This window comes from Podarcis cretensis, assembly GCF_951804945.1.
Source record: "Podarcis cretensis genome assembly, chromosome: 15".
NCBI lineage: Eukaryota > Metazoa > Chordata > Lepidosauria > Squamata > Lacertidae > Podarcis > Podarcis cretensis.
Genome location: NC_137185.1, coordinates 45,680,572 through 45,702,543, shown reverse-complemented (window position 1 = coordinate 45,702,543; position 21,972 = coordinate 45,680,572). Strand labels below are relative to the sequence as shown.

At 47.2% G+C, this 21,972-nt stretch overlaps 2 protein-coding genes across 9 annotated transcripts in view; both read right to left on the bottom strand.

The window, feature by feature from the left end:
- The window catches only part of LOC307203905 (indoleamine 2,3-dioxygenase 2-like), a gene marked incomplete at its 3' end in the record, with an annotated part of 111,864 nt that extends 97,640 nt beyond the window's left edge, over positions 1 to 14,224 (bottom strand). The window contains exons 1-6 of one of the 6 annotated variants that reach the window (XM_079955159.1): positions 13,490 to 14,224; positions 9,362 to 9,457; positions 7,672 to 7,791; positions 6,559 to 6,677; positions 5,108 to 5,122; positions 3,440 to 3,539 (exon numbers count right to left, since the gene is read on the bottom strand). In XM_079955159.1, coding sequence (XP_079811285.1) covers positions 3,440 to 3,539; positions 5,108 to 5,122; positions 6,559 to 6,677; positions 7,672 to 7,791; positions 9,362 to 9,427 — 420 coding nt within the window. In that variant the 5' untranslated portion in view covers positions 9,428 to 9,457; positions 13,490 to 14,224. Of the gene's footprint in view, positions 1 to 3,439; positions 3,540 to 5,107; positions 5,123 to 6,558; positions 6,678 to 7,671; positions 7,792 to 9,361; positions 9,458 to 11,301; positions 12,244 to 13,489 lie in introns of those variants that run through there. The other 5 variants (XM_079955154.1, XM_079955155.1, XM_079955157.1 and 2 more) reach the window with 5 other exon arrangements.
- Positions 14,225 to 14,950: 726 nt separating this feature from the next.
- Positions 14,951 to 21,972, bottom strand: part of LOC307203844 (disintegrin and metalloproteinase domain-containing protein 2-like) — a 61,695-nt gene continuing 54,673 nt past the window's right edge. For 2 of the 3 annotated variants that reach the window (XM_079955025.1, XM_079955026.1), the window contains 4 exons: positions 19,593 to 19,704; positions 17,963 to 18,170; positions 16,186 to 16,218; positions 14,952 to 15,135 (listed from right to left, as the gene is read on the bottom strand). In XM_079955025.1, coding sequence (XP_079811151.1) covers positions 15,129 to 15,135; positions 16,186 to 16,218; positions 17,963 to 18,170; positions 19,593 to 19,704 — 360 coding nt within the window. In that variant the 3' untranslated portion in view covers positions 14,952 to 15,128. Of the gene's footprint in view, positions 15,136 to 16,185; positions 16,219 to 17,962; positions 18,171 to 19,592; positions 19,705 to 21,972 lie in introns of all 3 variants that reach the window. The other variant, XM_079955027.1, reaches the window with a different exon arrangement.

Below are 21,972 nucleotides of genomic sequence, written 5' to 3'. Positions count from 1 at the left end.
CGAACTCCTGGGCCCATCGAATCTGTCTCTGGTTGAGCACTCGCGCTGTCCGCCAGTATTCCAAGTTCTTGTGGTCAGTTCGGACCTGGATCTTGTGCCATGCCCCTATCAATAGATGTCTCCATTGCCGAAACGCCGCATAGATCGCAAGCAGTTCTCGGTCATACACTGTGTAGTTTTGCTCTGACTTGCTCAGCTACCTTGAGAAAAAGGCACACGGCTTCCAGCTCTGCTTGGCCCCGGGCTGCAAAAGGACCGCTCCAATGGCTCGGTCGGATGCATCTGTCTCCAGTCTCATGGGCTTCTCCAGATCCACGTGCAGGAGCTGCTCTTCCGAGGCGAATGCCTTCTTCAGCCTTTCAAAGGATTGCTGTGCACTCTGTCCACGCGAACTTCTTTTTGCTACTAAGACAATCCGTTATGGGCGCTGTCAAGTGAGTGAAGTTCTTTATGAACTTCCTGTAGTAGTTGCTGAAGCCTAGGAACCTCTGCACATCCTTTCGGTTTTGGAGGGCTTTCCATTCCAGCACTGCCTTCACTTTGCCTGGGTCCATAGCTAGGCCTTTGTCTGACAACTTGTACCCCAGAAACTCGACCTCCCTGGTGTGGAATTGGCATTTTTCCAGCTTGACCCACAACTGATGCTTCTGCAATCTCTGTAGCACCTCCCTGACATCTCGGACGTGTTGCTTCTCATTGTCCGAATAGATTAAGACGTCATCCAAAAAGGCTACGCAATTCTTGTACAGCAGGGGCCCCAACACGTGGTGCATGAATGCTTGAAAGCAGGCGGACCCAGATTGTAATCCAAATGGCATGACTAAGTACTCAAAAGCCCCCAGGGGGTGAACATGGTTGTTTTCCATTCGTCCCCCTCCCTTATCCTAATCAAATTGTATGCTCCCCTGAGGTCCAGCTTGGTAAAAATCTTCCCCTGCCTCACCCATGTTAAAATGTCGTCAATCCTGGGCATTGGGAAAGTCACGGGTTCCGACACCAGGTTCAGGGCCCGGTAATCCACGACTAGTCTGGGTTGATTAGTCTCTTTTTTGTCCACAAAGAACACTGGACTGCCCCCCACTGCCTTTGATTCCCTTATGAACCCTCTCTTCAGGTTCTTGTCAATAAACTGCCACAACTCCTGCATCTCCCGGTCGGACATGGCATACAGCTTACCCACCGGCAACTGAGCCCCTGGGAGTAGGTTGATTTGGCAGTCAAAGGGCCTGTGGGGGGTAGTCTATCTGCCTCCCTCTCGCTGAAGACCTCCTTCAAGTCAGCATATTGTGGTGGCACCTCCCCTTTTTGTTCCAAGGCCAGCCCAGCCACCCTGGCCACCGTCATTTTTTGTTCCTTCCCTCCCAGACAGTGTTCTAAGCAGTAAGCTGACCCAAAGGTGACTGACTGCTGATGCCATGACACTACTGGATCATGTATTGCCAGCCAGCTCATTCCCAGTATTATTGGGTGTCCTGCCAGCATGGCCACGTGAAAGGCAATGGTTTCCGTGTGCCTGAAGACCCTCATTCGCATTGGCGGTGTCTGGTGTGTCACCTCCCCTCCCAGAAGTTCCCTGCCATCGATGGTGGTCACCTGCATGGGAAAATCTAGTGGTAACAGGTGGAGTTGGTGCTCCAGAGCGAAGTCTCTGCTGAAGAAATTACACGAGCTGCCCAAATCTAGCAGTCCCTTCACTTTGACGGGTTGCCCATTCGGGAGTTCTAGCACCACTTCTATGGCTATAGCTGCCTTGGGGGGGGGTCAGGCTGGGGCACTTCTATTGGTCACTGGCCTGGCTGCTGCCGCTGCTGGTTGGCAGCCAGGCGTTGTCATTTCCCTGCACCTGCCCTTCCTCCCCCTTCTCGTCGTGGCCTGCAGCCCCCACCATGCCTTGCCAGGTTTTTTGTTGAGGGCAGATCTTAGCAAAATGTCCCGGTCGTTGACAGAGGAAACACTTCTTGGTAGTTTTCCACTCCTTTCCCTCCCTTTTCTGACCTTCAACAGCGTTTGAAACTTCGCGCGCACACGCGCCATCAATTTCCATCGGCTCCGCCGCCTGGGAAGGCTCCCTCGGCATCTCAGGAATGCGGTTGTCATGGAAACGTTCCTCTCTTATCTCCCGCTTCTCCTGAGCCTGCGCTTCCTGGTGTACGCCGATCGCAAGCACAGCCTTTGTGAGTTCACCCATCGACCGCGGCCGGGGCGCTCGGGACAATTCGTCTTTCACTTCAGGGGATAAACCCGCCTCAAACAACATTTGTATCAGTTCAGAGTCCAGATCCCACCCGAGTCTGTGGACTAACATCGCAAAATGCGACCAGTAGTTTCTGACGGACTGGCCCCCCTGCTTGCACCCCATCAGTTCCCGCCGTGTCACGCTTTGCTCAACCTCGCTGGAGAACATCACGTCCATTGCCTGGTAGAATTTCTTAAGGTCCTTCAAGGCATCATTCTGCATCGCCATTAGGGGCCTGATCCATTCACGCGCCCCATCCTGCAGATGTTCCACAATGTAAGCCACCCTCTCCCCGTCATCAGCAAAGTCATTTTTCTGCAGTTCCAAAGCATACTGAACTTCCGTTCGGAAAGCATTGTAGTCTTGGGGCTTTCCCCCAAACTTGTGTACCAGCCCCGGTACATTCCTTGCAATGGGGGTGGTTCTGACCTGTGCATCCTGAGCCTGTCTCTCCTCCAGCCGCACCGTCAGGGTAGCTCCAGGTCTCGGTTCCTCTTGACTAGACCTTGCACCATGGCTTGTTGCTCCGTCTCTCTGGCTGTCCCTGTTTGGCTCATCGTGCTGCCTCTCCGGGGCTGCGCACAAGCAACGTCAGAGACTGACGGATTGCTGTAATGGTTCTAGGGGTTGCTCGTACGTAAACTGGCACCACACCTGACTGGGTTGCCTGAGTGAACCTTTTCTGTCCGGACAGCCACTCGCCCGTGGCTGTCTCAATTGCTGGCAGAATCCGTCAGTAGGCGTTTCTTGAACTTCTTCCAGCAAAGAAGCTCTTTGACGCCTAGTCTCCGCCTACTCTCCCTGCGCGGAAGCCTTCTGCGCAAGGAGGGTGTGGGCAGCGGAGGACCCTTACTCTCCCCGCTGGTCCCTGGCGAGGAGTCATGGGACCGCCTCACCGATTCCCCCATCTGCCCGCCTTCTCCACTGGTGCTACGCTGATTCCCTTCCCCAGAAGATGGGCTGCCTCTCCCCATCCCAGGACACTCTCTGGAATCCCTCTGGAGCGCGCTCTCTCCCTCTGGCCCTGATGGCAGTTCCCTGACAGTGCACAAAGAACACCTATGTTTTGGTTTGCATATTATTTAAAAAAGTGTGTATTTGCTAGATTTGTCTTCAAATGCTAACTTAATCAGATTTCTTTTTCATCTCTGCTCATAAGGCACCCCAATAAAAAGATGCCAAATAATTTGGGACAGACCTTACCTTGATGCCAGGTGCGGCAGCTTTCTCAACCAGAAAAGTGACGAGAATGAAGCCCCTGAGGCTTGCTCCACCAGGCAAGCAAATGATGGGTTCCAGATTCCTGTGGGGAAGGCAGAATTGAAAGCCTAGAAAATACAGTACAATTTTAGATATTAAGTGCTAGGGCATGGGAGACTGTTATGAAAGTCAAAGGTAGAGAGAAATGTCTGTCCAAGACACCCCACCTCACATCTGTTGATTGACTGGCGGGTCATCCCTCAGAGCAAGACTGAACTCTCCACGAACCAGCTGACACATGGGCAATTCATTCCTGTTTTTGACAACCTCAACTCTTAACTGCCCCACACCTGACATCATAAATGACAGGGATCAGCAAACTTTTTCAGCAAGGTCCCTCAGAACTTGTGGGGGGCTGGACTATATTTTGAAAAATAGAAAGAAAAAGAACAAATTCCCACAAATAACCCAGAGATGAATTTTAAATAAAAGGACACAGCATTCTATGCAAGAGTTAAAGGACACGTTCTACTGAGGTAAGCAACCCCCCCCCAACTGACTCTCCCCTCCCTTCTCCACAGCACCAGATGAGCCCTCGTGGCTGCTTACCTTACTCGTGTTTTGCGAGTGACAGGGGCTGGCAGTGGTGGGACAATGAGTGGCGCGCAAAAGGGCTCTGGAGAGGAGCTGGCAGCAACAAAGCCCGAATTGAGCCTGCTTACAATGGCGGCCGCTCAAGTGCTAATGCTGCTGCTGCTGGCACCAACAAAGCCCAGCCCCCTTCCTCTCAGCTCTAGGCAGGGCAGGGAGAAGCCAGGAGGAGGGTGGGAGGAGGCGCCATTGAATGCATGCGCTGGCGCAGCCCGAACGATCAGATCCACGCTGATCCACATGGTGATTCCCGGACCGTCCACGGGCCAGATCCAGAAGGCAACTGGACCAGATCCAGCCCCCGGGCCTTAATTTGCCTATCCATGATATATGATGTCAGCTGAGGGGCAGGGGGCACGGTTTTGGGGGAACAGCCCCATGGGCCAAAAAGGGGGCCTGTTGGACCAAGTTTGGCCTGTGGGTTGTGAGTTCCCCACCCTGGGACTAGATTTTTTTTAACTGCAGAGGTCAGTGTAAGCAATGAGAGGATGAGGTGGCAAAAGGGAACATTGCAGCTATGTAATGTTGTAGATTTCTATCTACCTTATACTAAAAATAAACCCTCCACCCAAGGCTAACACCAGAATGCTGGTGGAGAAACAATACTGCACCACAAAATTATATCTGAGCTGTAGTCTGGTGACAGGTTTTACTTACCTAGAAAATTAAATTTGGCTTACTAAATTAAGCAGAGCATAGTGCCCATAAAACAGCCAAACACAAACTGTTTTCTACCAGTGTACTGTAATGTTAAAAAACATTGGGTTGGAACCAAAGAGAACTGGATTCAGATCACAAAACTCACAAGGTTGTTTTAGGGATATGAATGGAAAAGAACTCAGCCTGAGCACCTTGGGATTAAAATGTAATAAATCTATACAGACACAAATGCAGAAAGAATATTTCTCAGAAGCATTCAGATATAAACTACTGTTGCAGCTGTTTAACTTCAAGCAGTCTGAAGAGTGACCTCAGCAGACTTTGAACGAGAAAGGCAAACATCATTTCCCGAATACTTACTCAATTTCTAGAGGCCTTTTGACAGATTGGGTTATCAACAGCAAACACACATGGAAAGGAAATAGAAAGATCCAAGTCAGTTGCTGAGCAAAGTCCAGTCCAAATAATAGCACTCCCCCCCCAAAAAAAACCAAAATCTCCCCAAATGCCCTGTCTTGCTTGCAGCAGTGGCACAAAAACAAATGTGATGATATTTGTTACAGGCTATTTTTATTTGATTAACAGTGCTATCAAATAGATGTCTCAGATCCATGTTTTAAATGGTACAATGGTACAAATACAATAACTTAATAACATAATATATTGTTCTGTACTCTGTGTCCCTCATTCTGGACACTTTTCAAACTTGAAGACAAAAACAATATAGTGGTATAGGAATCTGTGATGTTGTAATGTGTACTTGACAATGTGAAAAAAAATTAAAATCATACTTGTCAGAGCTGCCTCCAGGTCCCAGCTCACAGAGGACCAACGCTAGGCTGTAGTTATGTACAAAAGTCTTTATTGAGATTCAGTTTCCATTTTAAAGCCGCAGCGTGCAGCTCTACGTCTCGACCTTAGACCGGCGAAGTCCCGTCTGAGTCTCCTCCCCTTCCACACCAGTTTAAGACCCTCGCCTTGCTCCACCTCTTCCTAAGTTCCTTTCTCCTCTGGGCCCTCCTGCCCGCTAGGGTCTCATCCTTCCTGGACTCCTCTGACGCTGACCCTGACGATTCTTGCCCCTCCTTCCGGCGGGCTTTAGGACCTGGTTCCCTATCCGGGCTACCTTCTGTGCCGCTCGCCTGTACCTTTAAACTTGGCGCGCGCGCCCAGCCTGCAACTTTCCTCTTGACCGTTAACTCGCTCTCCGATGGAGGCGTGGTCAAACCTGACTCATCTTCTCTCGCTGGTGGTGCATATGTGGGCTCTGACACCTGGGACTCCTCCCCCCCACTACGCTCTGGTGGGGAAGCTGGTCCTGATTTCCAACTGCTGCTCTGGGAGTCCCCGCTGGCCCCTTGCTTCTGGGGTGTCCCCCTTGGCTCTCCCCTTGCCCTGCCCATCGGCGCCCCCTTCTGTGAATCTTCCGATTCGCTGGAGAGGCTCATGGAATCTATCGGGCTGCTGTCATATTCTCCTACGCTGCCCTCGGATTGCTCCCCCTCACTCTCCATCTCCTCTCCTCCCTGCGCTCCCGCTGAGTCCCTGACAATACTATTTTTCTGTTTTTTAAAAAAGTTGTGCAGTAGTTGGAACATCCAACAGTGTCGTTATGCTAAACATGCACAAATTTCTTCAATGCATCTATCGAAGGTGCAGGAGCCAGCCTGCGTCCTCTGTCCATCTGGTCACCCTTCATCTGATGAAGCCATATTAGTTGTGTGTGTCAGTTGACCTAAGGAGTGTAGCTCAGGCTGACGGCACCAACTTTCTATCCATTAAGGCCCAGGTGTCCTCTTTCTTATACTTACCCACAAGGATTCCTTTTCTTCCAGTTTACTAAAACAAAATCTGCATGAACCAGGATTGGAGGTAATCCTAACACCCGAGAAATCTCCACAAAGGGGATGGCAAGGTTTTGTGGCAAGACCTGGAAATCAAAATGACAAAAAGCCAATTCATGCTCCCCCAAAGATGTAGCTGTTTAGTTAAACCTGTTATCATGAGAATGCTGCACTGTTGTGCTGCCCCTCAAGGCTTTTGCACAGTGTTTCTGGCTAAATGTGCTTGTGTTGTTCCCTTTGCAATGTTATTGGAGCAATCCTGCAACATGCAGCCAGACATACCTGCTCCAAGTGTTGCACCCTCATCACAGTATGATGTGGCAACAGACTCTGGGGTACAGCTATTGAATTATTCATTGTTTCATTATTACTACTGCCTCCAAGTGACTAGGTTGCTTGTGCAGCTTAGGCTCACCCATGCAGTACTGTAGCATCTTTCAGACTCTATAAACTGAGCTACACAGTTGCTCCCCATCAAGGCTTGTTGGAAGAAGTGGGAGAATAAAAGCTCTTCGCAAATCCACTCTAATATATGAATGATGTCATATTTCAGGGCAGCTAGAACCTTGAACCCAGGAACAGCTGGGAAAAGGACAGTGCCAGCTCCTTGTGGAGACAAACCTGGGCATTTGCCTGGACTCCAAGACCCAACTCTCTAACATCAACCCTATTTTTCACTTTGTACAAAATATCAGAGAAGATCAGGTGGAGCCTCAAAAATTTCCCAGTTTGCATGTCCCACCTGACCACTTCCAGGTAAAAGAGAGTGTTGGTGAGGACACCGTGCTCCTTTGAGCTCTTCCCCAGGTCCTGGAGTCACAGAGTTCACTATCTTCATAGGGATTCATTGTTAAACCACCTTGGGAACTGGAAAGGGAACAGGGGTCTCTGAACAATTTTCTCCACCTTTAACAAACTACAGCTCCCATAATTCTTTGGCGAAAACCATAACTGTTTAAAGTGACATCATAGCCTTTTAAATGAATGATGTGAATTAGTCCTAACTTCCAATCCACAGATGAGTTTGGGATGTATGGAAGATCAAATTCTTCAACATCCCTAATTGGGCATGGACAGTACCTTTGCAGTCCCTTTTTCACCATCCTGCCAAACGTAGCCCATTGTGATGTAGCTAAGGACCAAGTGGGCTAGATACAGTTCTCTGTGTCCTTTGAGATACTGGCTGCTTAGCAGAGGCATCTGTTAAGACAGTTACAGGTTACAGAAAGCTTTTTTTAAAAAAATATTGTTATGTAGTTGGTGAAACTGCTGCTTCTTTCCATCGTAAGTGCCATAAGCCACTAGCTCAGAATTCATGTACACATTCATCACTTGATGTCTGCAACACTGAGTGGTGTTTTGCATGTGTAAATTACTGTAGTCCTAACTTAGTCCCCAACTACTGAACACCACAGATCCCCAACTACTGACAACCTCTTGCACAATTTTCAATAGAGTAAAACCACACATTCATCTAAGAATGAATAACAAAGTTGAAAGAGATGAAGCAATATATGGACATATTAGAACCAGACATTAAATTCTATCAACCATGTAGAAGGTTGCTTAAAAGTAGATTGACTTGGTGGGGGAAAGAGGACTAGATTCCTGTACCTTTAATAATTGTGTAAAACGGGTTGCGGAGCTCATCTTGCTTTATTGGCCGAGGGAGCTGGCATACAGCTTTCGGGTCATGTGGCCAGCATGACTAAGCCACTTCTGGCAAACCAGAGCAGCACACGGAAACGCCGTTTACCTTCCCACCGGAGCAGTACCTATTTATCTACTTTCACTTTGACATGCTTTTCAACTGCTAGGTTGGCAGCAGCAGGGACCGAGCAACGGGAGCTCACCCCGTCGCAGGGATTCGAACTGCTGACCTTCTGATCAGCAAGTCCTAGGCAAGTCCCGCATCCCTAATAATTGTGTAGAAAAGGTCGTTTCAGCAGGTGCAGCTTGTGCAAGAGCAGCTAGACCTGCTGAAATCAGGGGTGTTCTGGCGGGGGGGGGGGAGGCCACCCTGGGTACCATTCCAAAGGGGGGATGACAAAATGCCCGGGGTGCACACCATGCTCACTGGGACACATGTCACTCCGGGTACCCGCGCAGGTAGCTTTGCCTCTGGCTGAAATTCCCCTTCTATACCACTATGAAGAATGCAGGAGATCTGTTCTCATTTTCAGCTGACCACCTGATGCAGCAGCCTTAAATACCTGTATCATGATATTTTAACACCCCATTCCTAAGAGCAGTCTTCCTCAAACTCAGCCCTCCAGATGTTTTTGGCATACAACTCCCATGATCCCTAGCTAGCAGGACCAGTGGTCAGGGATGATGGAAGTTGTAGTCTCAAAACATCTGGAAGGCTGAGTTTGAGGAAGCCTGCCGAAGAGCATGGTCTGCAGGTTGTTTCTCTGCTACAGCACTAGTGACCTCTAGAGGATTTCACCCTGCATTGCAGATATGGCAGCAATTGGTTCTTTTAATTTGCATCAGACTAAGAAGCACACCTGCATCTATACTTATTTTTTAAAACAACAACAACAAGGATTAGCACACAAATGTCTATGCATTGCTTTGAGGCTAATAATGAAAAGTGACACTTTGACCTAAAACGTAGAAGGAAGAGTGAAGCTAACCAGAGTTTGATTAGCTGGCATGTTCCTCTAGCATTTCATTTATATCCCTACTACTTCCACCAAGGAACTCAAGGTGGCCCCTCCTCACTATTTTATCCTCACAACCCTCTATGGGATGGGAAATGCAATACCTTGTTCACCTGTGAGCGAAGTTGATGGTTCTCAATAAGGTGAGGCAGGCTGTGAGCGATCTCCATCCAAGGGCTATAGAAAGGAGGAAGATCTTTCTGATAAGAAGAAGAACCAATTATCATCAATCGGGAAAACTAGTTCATTGTGGGTTTTGATATAGGCCAGAAAGATGAAAACAGAGCTGTGCATAGGCCAAGAACTTATGCATTGCTAAAAAAACAGGAAGTAGACTCACACAAAATTTGCATATGCTAAATTATGTATGTAGATGCACATTTAGAAATCTGCTAAAATAGAAATAGAAATACATTTCATCTCCCCCTAGTGACCAGGTCACTTGTGTACCTGCTCAGTCTGCTGTCCAGGTACTCACTCTTGATGGGCAACTTCAAGGCCCTTTGACTCCCTTCTTATGGCTTTTCAATCTTTAAACCAGACTGGGACCAGCCAGCAGAGGACCATTCACTGTGAAGTAAAATACAGTACATACCTACCTTACCTGCATACTTTGTGACGGGATGCCGACTTCCCCCCACATTGGGGGTGTGTGCATCCCGTGATGCGTCCTGCCCCTGCCTAGCATGTGAACACTGGCACGCTGAGCTGGGCTGGCGTCCCACTCCTGCTGCCACGATGCCAGCGCTTGTAGGGAAGGGGGAGAGCAGAGTTGGGCTCCTTCTCCCTGAGCAGCAAGGAGCTGTGCTCTGCGCTCAGCCTCTTTCAGCCTGTGTAACATCAGGTGGAGAGGAGGAGGAGCGTGGCCACAGGATTTGGGCTTCCTTGAATTTTTGGGGGGAGCTGAAGACCCCTCAGCCCACACTACTCAGCACACCTGCTTTTTAACCCTCTAAGGCAAAGATCACCAGCCACCAGACATATGCAAGCACTCCATTGTGTACTTTGGCCACATTCACACCATACATTTAAATCATTCTGACGCCACTTTAAACAGGTGTGGGTCTCCCAAAGAATTCTGAGAGTTGTAGTTGGTTAAGGGTGCTGAGAATAGTTTGGAGCCCCTTTTCCCTTACCAAAGCTACAATTCTCCATGAAGAATTGATTGTTGCACAAATGTGGAAAGAATACACATTTGCAGAGCTTTCCCCACAAAAACTCACTCTTTAAAGCTCAATCAGAGCACTTTATGTTTGCTCCAACTGAACACTATAGAGAGGGTTTTCATGCGGAAAGCTTCAGGGAGGAAAAAAACAAACCCATGCTCACAAACAGAGCTTTTAAATATGGACAAGTGCCTGGAAGGAGGGGAGGAAAGGTAAGTGTGATAAGCCCTATGTTATGTATTTCTGTGTTTTATACTGTAAACAGTCCTGTGATATAAATAAATAAAATAATAATAATAATGCCTGCTGAAAACTTTTCTATTCCACCTCGCTTATGAAGAATATATATTTCAACAATAGTACTTTGGTTTCTGCTCTTAACTTTTTATATTGTTTTTATTGTATTGGTTTTATGTATAATTGAGTTGGCCAAACCCTGGCAGTGCTGGAATCATTTGCCTAATGTGGGTCTTGAACCCACGACCCTGAGATTAAGAGTTTCATGCTCTACCAACTATATAAATCCATATTTTTTATAAATAAATGAAAAATAAAATCTGGGTTTAGGGGAACAGGGTAACCACACATTTACATTCTCTGCTGCATTTTGTTTCCACTGTTAACCCAACTGAGAATGTCAGCGTGCTTAGGCTCCTCCTGAAGTGTTGCTTTCTCCCTTAAAAGCCTTGGTCATTTACTCCAGCCAACCTCCCAGCCTGCCTTTTCTCACAATTCTGTGAGGAGACATTAGTGATTGAATTTGGTAAAATGCATGTCAATCCCCTGTAGATCTCTGATCATCTCCTCTCCCTACCTGCTACACACACACCGCAACCCCCTCCTGCTCCAAGCATCTCATGCAGCCACCATGTTCCTACCAGTGGATTTGGAAGGAGGAAGCCATAATCTTCAGAAATATGGAATCTCCTCAAAATGAATGGCAGCTGCTCTTTCGTGCACTCAGTGTTCACCTCCATCATTAACAGTGTTCAGCCAGAGTCAGGAGCTTGATCTGGAAATGAAGGGCCTTTGCCGCACTGGGTGCTAGATTCAAATCGGCTACGGATTCAAATCGGTATGTGCTGTGCAGGCAAAACCTTTCCTTTGTGACTCTAGGTATCGAACCTTTGGACTGGGTGGAGCATCCTCAGTGACCAATGGTCAGTAAAGCCTAGTAAACAACATTGAAGGTTGCTGCTAAGTAGATCTAGGTACAGGGTGGGGGGAGGGCTGGCCGCCAGTGGCCTGTTATAGGATCACCATACAGGGAAGTTAGTTTAGTTGGTAAGGAAAATGGCACGGAGTAATGCAGCAGCTTAGCATCTACTGTATGGACTGGTATCCAGTTCAAAACTTAGAATACCAACAATTAGCTTAGGCACCCACTGTAATAAGATGGGATGTAGCTTACTGGCTAGGGTGGTTTTTTTTAAAAAAATAGATAAATTGCATGAAGATCTTTCAATTTATACTAGCCTCAGTTGCTGGTGCTTGTATCACCAGAGGCAACTTCATGTTTAGACTACTGCAATGTGCTCTATGCAGGGTCTCCTTTGCAGCTGATCCAAAGCCTGCTGATGGTACAGAATGCTATGGGCCAGCTGGTTAGTGGTGCTGCTTACAGGGCACTTTTCACACCCATGCTAATGGATCTGTACTGACTGCCTCTTAGCCACTGAGCAATTTTTAATGTTTTGTTACTTACATACAAAGCTTTAAAGAATTCTAGAACAGATCACCTCAAAGACTGGCCTGGTAAGGGTAGTAAGATCAACAAGTAGAACTGGGTTGGTCTTGCCATGGCCTAATGATTATTGGCTTCCCCCCAATAATAAGCGCCCCCCCCCCCGTGGCACCAGTATTCCAGAAGGCTGTAATGTGAAAAGCCCCCTCTGTATGGGCATTTCACTGTCTTTTGTAGATGCATCTGTTTACACAGATATTATCTTGGTCTCTTGGCCAGAGCCTCCTGCTTTAATTACTTCAATGTTGTTCAACGGGTTTGTTTTTATTGTACAATTCAATTATGGATGCTTATACTTAATTTTTTTAAGAGCCCAGGGCAGCAAACAAGTGATAAAGCAATAAAACATTCAAAAATAGTATTTAAAACTATTCCAGTATAGATGCAAACTGGGAAAGATATTGCAGTAAAAAGACTTGTTGGAAGAGATGGCACCTAATATTCCGTGAGAGATATTCCAAAAAGTAGGTGTGTCAACATTAAAGGTGCAATTCCTACACCATGTAGAATGGACCTCTTGATAAGATGGAATCTGCAGGCCATCATCTGCCGAGCACAGCAAGTGGTTACGAATATAAGGGGTCAGACAAGTTATCTAGGGCTTTATACACCAAAATCATCATCTTGAACTTAGCCCTGTAGCTACTTGTCAGCCAGTGTAATTTTTTCAACAGCAGAGTAATGTATTGGTGAAATCCTGCCCCAGTGAGTGAAAATTTGCGCCACTTGCAACTTCTAGGGCAGGCTATCTCAGTCCAGAAACAGCTGTAGCTAATTCACCAGCTGAAGCTGGTAAAAGGCACTCTTGGGCACTGAGGTCATCTGTAACGAAGTAACGAAGATGGAGCCAGGAGCAGTCCCAGACTACGAACCTGCACTTTCAGGGCGTGTGCAACGCCATCAAAAGCAAAAAAATCACCCATTATCCAGAGTTTGTGACCACCCACTCAGTCACAGCACCTCCATCTTGCTAGGATTCAAAGTCAGTTCACTGGCCCTCATTCAGTGCACCACTGAGTCCATGTACTGCTCCCATCTCACTCTGCCCATGCATGGCCTTGGAAAGAAGGTGCTGCTGCAGAGACCAGCAGCAAAAGCCCCATCCCCAGTCCTCCTAAGTAATAACCACCACTCCCCTGGTCTTATAAAACTTTCTGGCCCACCTCTACCAGAAGCACCATTCTCAGGCTGATCAAAGACCAGGTCTAGTCGCTCCCAGAAAATGTATCCTTTCCCCCCTAAGCTGAGCCCAACCACCCTCACTCCATGCAACCAGAATGGAGGCTGGTCTGTAAGGGTGAATAGGGAACTGCCCCACCAACCTCGGCCTGGCTTACTCCAGTAGCTGCCAGCCTTTTCACTTGTAGCTAGTCAAAGGATGGCTCTGCTTGTCATTGCCTCTGGCTCCGCCCAGTGGCATAGCATGCATTGCCAGTGCTCAAGGATGGTGCAGGTGTTGCGCCCATCTGGTGGACTGAGCAGCTGGGCTGAGGGTGCGTGAGGAGCCTGTGTGGAAGGTGGAGGGAGCCCAGGAGGCACATGGCTGTCAGCACTGCTGCTGCTGGTAGCGGTGCCTGCACTTCTTCTCAGTTTGGTGCTGCCTCCTGTCCTCTCACTGCCTCGGTTGGACAGCTTTGGCCACTGTGTAGGCTGGAGAGGACTACTGGCGTCACCACATGTGGCAGCAGCAGCGGAGAGCATGGGGCCTGGAGAGCGGTGGCCCCTTCCTCTTCATGGAATGGTGTGAAGCAAAGGATTGGAAAATGCATTCTGAGGCAGAGCAGCTTCTCTCAGAAAGGGAGCTGGAGGGGGAAGATCCCCCCCCCCCATTTCTAGTGGCTCAGAAGCAGAAAGAGACACATACACAAAGCAGATTAGGCAGGAGATTAGACAAGAGAAACAGAAGGGAAGGGATAGATAGCAGAGACGTCATTAGAGAGTGTGGGGGACCCTCCCTCCCCACAGACTAGGAGATCCGAATGTATTAGAGCACAAAGGATGCATAGAGGAGGGGGGACTTCCTGTTGGCACCTAGGATGTTGCGGAAGATGGAAAGGGGAAGAACTCTACAATCCCTCCTTGTGGAGGGAGGTGGCTTTTTGCTTGCAACCTGATGCCTGAATAAAAAGGACTATAAAATACAAATTGCTCGTTAATTCTTATCTGTGAAGTCACTGAAGAGGGAAGTGGACTCTCCACACATGACACACTCCCTCCTCAGTGGGCAGCAGCAGCACTGCCCCAACTCCCTCCATCTCGGCCGGGACAGGTAGGTGGAGGTAGAAAAACATGGGGTGGGGGGCAAGCTGGCAGGCACCTGCACTGGGAGAGCTCAGGGCTGCTCTTGCACACCCTGACATTGCCCACTAGCCATGGCCCATCACCACTGTTGCTGTGGAGCATGGAGCATGGCCATCGCATGGCAGCAGGGCATATGCTGGGGAAGAGAGGAGAGCATCTGGCTTGGAGCGTTGGCAGGTGGGTGCTGAGTCAGCGACTGGGCGAGCGGCTTGTGCTCCACCGCTGGCAGTGGCTTCTGGCACCCTCCCTTCCTCCCTCCCACGCATGGGCTGCCCCAGCCCCGAAGCCCCGGTGGGAGGGGGTTGCCTCCCTGCGGCTCTGGAAGGCAGCAGGAACTCAGCCACATGGCCTGTCATGAGGACACCTGGTTGCACCCCTCTCAGAATTTTGCACCTGGGCCCCCGCCCTTCTGCCTCCCATGCTACGCCACTGACTCCCCCAGTTGTTGATCTCCCTGCCTTCCACCCAAACACATACTTCAAACTAATTTTTTTTAGAACAAATACACTTTATCGTAGAAACAAACAGAAGCAAGCAGCAGTCACATTCACAGCAGAAAGAAAGATTCTAATTAAAATATTTTCATGCATTGTACTTCATGGAGAGAAGAACAGGAACTTCTGTAACCTTTTGGCAAGCCAGGGCTTCTGCTGTCCTTACCTATACACTGTGGTGCAGAGCATAAAAAACAGAGCAGAGAATTACCAGGAATATACATCAAATATACTGCTTCAGTTGCTGTACCTGCTTCTTGTTACTACTGCTGCTATTACTATGTTATAGATTTTTGTGGGGAAGGGCCTAAACCCTAGAAATTAATGAATGGTAGGATTTTGATTATTTGGGATGTTGAGAAATACAAGCTGCAGAGGAATTCCTGAGCTAGCCTATGCCAAGCTAGGTCCATTAAGAAACAATTCAGGGTCATTGAGAGCCACTGACAAGACAAGAAACCTTCCCACCTTCTCTCCACCTTCCCACCAGAGAAAAGGATTTGGAAGATTGCCAGGGAACAGGTGTGAGGAGACAGGAAAAGAGAGTTTTTAGCAGGGTGTTCTGGGAAGAAGGAAGACTGGAATCCATCTTGGGCAGGATGGCAGGAGGTGCAATAGATTTAAGTTACAAGAAAGGAGATTACTACTGAACATCAGGAAGAACTTTCTGATAGCAACAGCTGTTGGACTGTAGAACGGTCTCCCTCAGGAGGTTGTGGACTCTCCTTCCTTGGAGGTTTTTAAGCAAAGGTTGGATGGCCATCTGTACGGATGCTTTAGATGAGATTCCTGCATTGCAGGGGGTTGGGTCCCTTCTAACTCTACTAGAGACCCTCCTAAGACCAGGAGTTCCATATGCCAGGAGTGCTCTGATGGTGTTTCCTGCTTGGCAGGGGGTTGGACTCGATGGCCCTTGTGGTCTCTTCCAACTCTATGATTCTATGATTCTATGATTCTATGACCCTCTTGGGGTGTTAATGCTGTGATCTCCTCCATGGTTTTATATAAAGCATATATCATAGAGAACACCACAGTCTGTGCTGTCCCTCATTCTGAGGAAACTGAATCCTGGATAAAGGCCTGGAATCCCTGGAATCTTGCACTGCTCAGAGATTGGGGTGGTGTTCATTGCTATAAAGTACAAGCTCCACCCTAGAACCCCTTTAAAACAGGGACAACAAGAAATTAGAATACACATATAGGGTTATGTATAAGAAATCTACCTTGCAGTCTGTGGCTGATGAGCTTGTTGAGATCTAAATTGAAAAGGGGAGGAAAACACACTGTTCAAAAATAATATTTTAGGGTACATGAAGACATCTCCCAAAGCTTTACTACCCAGTTCTGCAGCCAGGTCACTGTGGGTTGTCATCAGGAAGCCAAGTGTATGCATTTGGCAGAATTTAACGGCAAAGCTGTACCACTTCAGAATAAAAAAATTCCTTCCAGTAGCACCTTAAGGTAAAGGTAAAGGTACCCCTGCCCGTACGGGCCAGTCGTGTCCGACTCTAGGGTTGTGCACCCATCTCGCTTAAGAGGCCGGGGGCCAGCGCTGTCCGGAGACACTTCCGGGTCACATGGCCAGCATGACGAAGTTGCTCTGGCGAGCCAGCACCAGTGCAGCACACGGAAACGCCGTTTACCTTCCCGGTATAAAGCGGTACCTATTTATCTACTTGCACTTAAGTGTGCTTTCGAACTGCTAGGTAGGCAGGAGCTGGGACCGAAAGACGGGAGCTCACCCTGCCGCGGGAATTCGAACCTCCGACCATACGATCGGCAAGTCCTAGGCACTGAGGTTTTACCCACAGCGCCACCCGCGTCCTGTAGCACCTTAGAGACCAACTAAGTTTCTTATTGGTATCTGAAGAAGTGTGCATGCACACGAAAGCTCATACCAATAACAAACTTAGTTGGTCTCTAAGGTGCTACTAGAAGGAATTTTTTTATTTTGTTTTGACTACAGCAGACCAACATGGCTACCTACCTGTAACTTGTACCACTTCAGGTTTTACATCAAGGGTGGAGAACCTCAGGCCCAGGGGCTGGATGTGGCCCTGTGGACCACTCCATCTGGCCTTCAGGACTCTCCTTGGGCCACACTCTCCTTGGGTTCTGCTTGAGTGCTTTTGTCTGGCTTGATCCTCCCCCTCCCCCCATTGAACTGTGAAAATACATCTTGCTTCCCTGGATGGAAAGAATGCATGTGCTTGCATTTAAACCTCTGATTTTGTGTGTGTCAGGAATGTGTGACCTGATGTACAAAGATAAGAGTCACAGTTGTTGTTCGACCTACTTTCTGCCTCTGGCTATGCCCTCCACTAGCATTAGACCCCTGGAAACTGGCCCTTGGCTTCAAAATGGCCCCTCACCCCGCTTTAGGTAATGGTGGGATTGCATGTTTGTTCCCCCATGTGTGTGTGTGTGGGAGGGGGAGTTTGAACTTTAGGAAAATTGCTAGTTAGGGAAGGCTTGTCTTCTTCCCCTAATCATAGACTAAAGTGTGAGTTCTCTCCCTGTGAGTCTTGAGATAAACTAAAGCACCAGACTGGATGCATTCACCTCACCACTGGTTGGGATGGTGAGAGGCAACATGCTGTGAGCTGGTCTACTGTGCAGTTGCAAGGAGGACAGCTGTTTATTGCCCTGGCAGCAGACTGAGAAATTGTATTTAGAGGAGAAAATAGGTAAAATAATATGCAGTGATAATATGCAGGGAAAATGATTATTACTGGACCCCACGAAAGGGAGGATAGAAGTCAGAGAATTTGGAGAAGTCTATGTTTTTGGATTGTATTTTTCTTTTTGTGTGGATGAAAAACTAAATTGTAAAACCAATAAAAATTATTATGTATATAAAAAAGAGAAACTGCATTTACAGGTTACAGAAGTGGCATACACCTCTGGGAAAAGGAACAACTGTGTGGGGTCGGGAAAAGTTGGGAAGCACATTTGCACCAGACGCACCAATCTGATCATTAGGCAAACAAACCAAGTTACCTTTTCATATCATAACCTTTTCCTTCCTCTTCTTCCTCTTCTTCCACTTCCTCCTCTTCCTCCTCCCCTTTCACATTTGAGAAAAAGTCCCTCAATTTTATGATCAAGATGACCGAGCCAATCAGGACAGGCAGGAAAAGGAAAAAGCTAATCAGGAGCCAGTTTCTTGTAGCTGTACCAACGTTGAGAGTTTTGTCTACAGTTGCAGCTAGCAAGGAAAATAAAAAATAAAATAAGAATGTTATACACTCCTGCCAGAGCAGGAGTCAGAGACTTGGATCTGTCTTTCCTGCAAAAGTTGCAGGGGCAGGGGCCAAAGAACTGTGTTCAACTGATGTTTAGTTTTGGACAGACCAACAAACTCACCAGGCCTAGACAGCATCCATCTTAAGAAAGAAAAATGTGAAGCCCTGACAATCAGCTGGGATTGGCTGCAGTAAAGCAGCCAAGGGGGCTGACAGAATCACTTTTTCTGCAGAAGATGATTGCTGATGGCCCCTTTCCTGCCTCTCTCCACCTGGCCCAGGGCGGGGCCTGACTGGCCTCATAAGGACTGCTGCTGCGGCTGCTGCCCAGCAAGGACTGGGGTATTTTGGGGAAAGTTTTGCTGTTGTTACTGATATTAACTGATATTACTGTATCTTTATTTTTATGTGGAAATTGTTCAGTTTGATTATGAAGCTTTTAATGTGTTTTATTTATTTTTATAACTACTTTGCTATATTTGTAACTATGTAATTCTTTCATATAGTAAGCTGTCTTGAGCACTGTTTTAACTGTGGAAATGCAGCATACAAATAAAATGATGATGGTGATGATGATGATAATGACGAAAAGGAGCCTCTTTGATGGTATGGTACTGAAACCATATCTTCCAATGAGAATGCTGAAACCACTGATCAGCTGATCACCAGATTCATCAACCTCCTTTGCACTTGGACTGATGTCAACTGATACCACTATGACATCAGGTGAATGACTGGTGGGTGGTTAAGCCCACCTGTCAGAGTTGGCCCAGGAGGTGGAGAAGATGAAGATCTGGCCAGATCCAGTTTTCCACTCCTGCAACAGACAGGGAAAATCATTTCATGGTCAGCCAAGACAATCAGCAGTTGAGTGTTGGAGAGCTTGGGATGGCCTTACTGAGTCATCAACAGACACCCCTCATGATTGTTGTGGGTTAAACCAGGGAGCCTAGGACTTGCCGATCAGAAGGTCGGCGGTTTGAATCCCCGTGACAGGGTGAGCTCCTGTTGCTTGGTCCCTGCTCCTGCCCACTTAGCAGGTCGAAAGCACGTCAAAGTGCAAGTAGATAAATAGGTACCGCTCCGGCGGGAAGGTAAACGGCGTTTCCATGTGCTGCTTTGGTTCACCAGAAGTGGCTTAGTCATGCTGGCCACATGACCTGGAAGCTGTACACCAGCTCCCTCGGCCAATAAAGCGAGATGAGCACCGCAACCCCAGAGTCGGTCATGACTGGACCTAATGGTCAGGGGTCCCTTTACCTTTACCTTTATGTGCCAAACAATCCTCCACATGATATATTGTTTAAAATTCATTCTGCTTATGGACAAATATGAACTAAAATTAATAAAGTTATTTTTAAAAACAAACCAAGAAACCAACTCACCACTTCGAAATGTGCTGTCAATGCTTCCACCCAAGCCTCCTCTATCTTCCATCGTGCAGTCAGGGGGGGCCCATCCCATATTGCAGTGGCAATTTCCTTTATTGTTGCATACCTGGATTGCATGGGAAGGGGAGGAAGGAAGCCACAATAATTTATTTACCAGAGTCCAGACTTCCCAAGATATCCCTTTCAATGTTTTGGATTACTGCTTCCAACAGCTGAAGTCAACATGGCCATGCAGAATGGAGCTCAATGGAGTTGGAATCAAATCAAATCAAATCAAATCAAAACAAAACAAAACAAAGATACTTATTCCAGAGCCATAGCGGGGGGGGGGGGGGGGGTAGCCAGTTGTTTTTTTGCTTTATGTGAAGCCTCCAGTGGGGCACTATTGAGACTGTGTGTGGGTGATTTGAGCCAAACTGGGTCTTTGACCCGGGTGAAATAAAGCCTAGTTTTGCCCCTGCTTATTCAAAGATATAGAAAAATACAACCCATTACAAAGTATCTTTTTATAATATGCTAAAATAAACAGCTACTTAATCTAAAAAAGAGCAAAGGAGAAAACAAAAAGAAAAGTAAAACCTAAAGAAAGAGAAAGAGAAATAAAAGATTAAGGAAAAATTTAAAAAGATAAAAGGACTTCCAGCTCTCTGTCCTGCTGCTAATTATAGTATTTACTCATTAAGATCAAACTATTCTATTTTCTGTCTTGTGTAAACTAGTATTTACATAAGAAATTTCCAATGTTTTGCTAATTAAACATGTTAACTTTCCCATCTGAACCAAGTCATTCTGCATCTTTCCATCTTTGTGCATATAGCAATATCCAATAATCCCACTGGAGTAATCTTCCATAATCATTTTCCAGTTGCCTAACTATTTAACCTTAAAAAAAGTATTCTGACTTCAGCTGAATATTAACCTTTAAAATCTGCTGTATCAATGGATGTTGTCAGGGGTTCAGGAGCAGAGGCACAGGGAAGAGAGGAGATGGAGAGCGAAGGGGAAGAATCCGAGGGGAGCGTAGGAGAAGAGGACAGTGGACCGAGGGATTCCATGAGCCTCTCCAGCGAATCGGAAGATTCACAGAAGGGGGCGCCAGTGGCCAGGGGTAGGGGGTTCCCAAGGGGAACGCCCCAGGAGCAAGGGGGCAGCAGGGACTCCCAGAGCAGTAGTTGGAAATCAGGACCAGCTTCCCCACCAGAGCAGAGTGGGGGGGGGGGAGAGTCCCAAGGATCGGGGCCAGTGCATTCCCCACCAGGGAGAGAAGATAAGGCAGGGCTGACCACACCTCCATCGGAGAGTCAGACAACGGAGGGGAGGTCAGATCCGGCCAGCATCCCGGAAGAGGGAAGCAGTGACCGGAGTAGTGTAACGGTCAGGAGGAAGGTCACTGGGTTGGCGCGAGAGGCAAGTTTAAATGTACAGGAGCGCGGGACAGCAGAGAATGAGGATTGGGAACCGGGTCCTAAAGCCCGTCGGAGGGAGGGGGAGGAGCTAAGCGACTCAGCGTCGGAAGAGTCCAGAAAGGGCAATGCCCCAGCGGGCAGGAGGACCCAGAGGAGGAGAGAGCAGCGTAAAAGGTGGAGCAGGGCTAGGATCTTAAACTGGTGTCATAGGGGAGGAGACTCAGACGGTACTTCGCCGGTCTAGGCTTTAAGACGTAGAGCTGCGCGCTGCGGCTTTGAAATGGAAACTGAACCTCAATAAAGACTTTTGTACATAACGACAGCCTAGCGTTGGTCCTCTGTGAGCTGGGACCTAGAGGCAGCTCTGACAGATGCATTTGAATGCAATATTTTTTAGCCTTTTTACATGTCCACCCAGCATGAAAAAAAAGTCCCTTCGTGTTCTTGGCATTTCCACCAAACATTTAAAACATCTTTATACATTCTGAATAGTTTCTTAGTAGTTAAATATCAATGATACATCATTTTATGGAAATTCTCTTTACGATCGTAACACAATGTAAATTTTAAACCCTTAGTCCACATATGTTCCTATTGTTCCATCTAATATTCTATTCTATATTCTATATTCTAACAAAAATTTCTTCCCCATTAAATCATGCATTTTTAAAATTAATTTTATTGATACCATTCACATACCATTCACATTAACACAACATACAGAAAAAGAAAATAAATTTCCATCACCGCCAAAGCAAAAAGAAGAGAATTAATACATCAACTAATAACCTTCAAAACATAAAATAAAAGTGGTCTTTTTCTATTGACCAGACTCTATTCCTTATTACAGATTCTGTATTATTTGTTCAAATTTAATATCCTTTGATCCATTCATAGGTTTTACCACATTCTTAATACTGCTACTGAAATTATTCAAATGCAGCAAATGACCTTAGACTAACTAGACT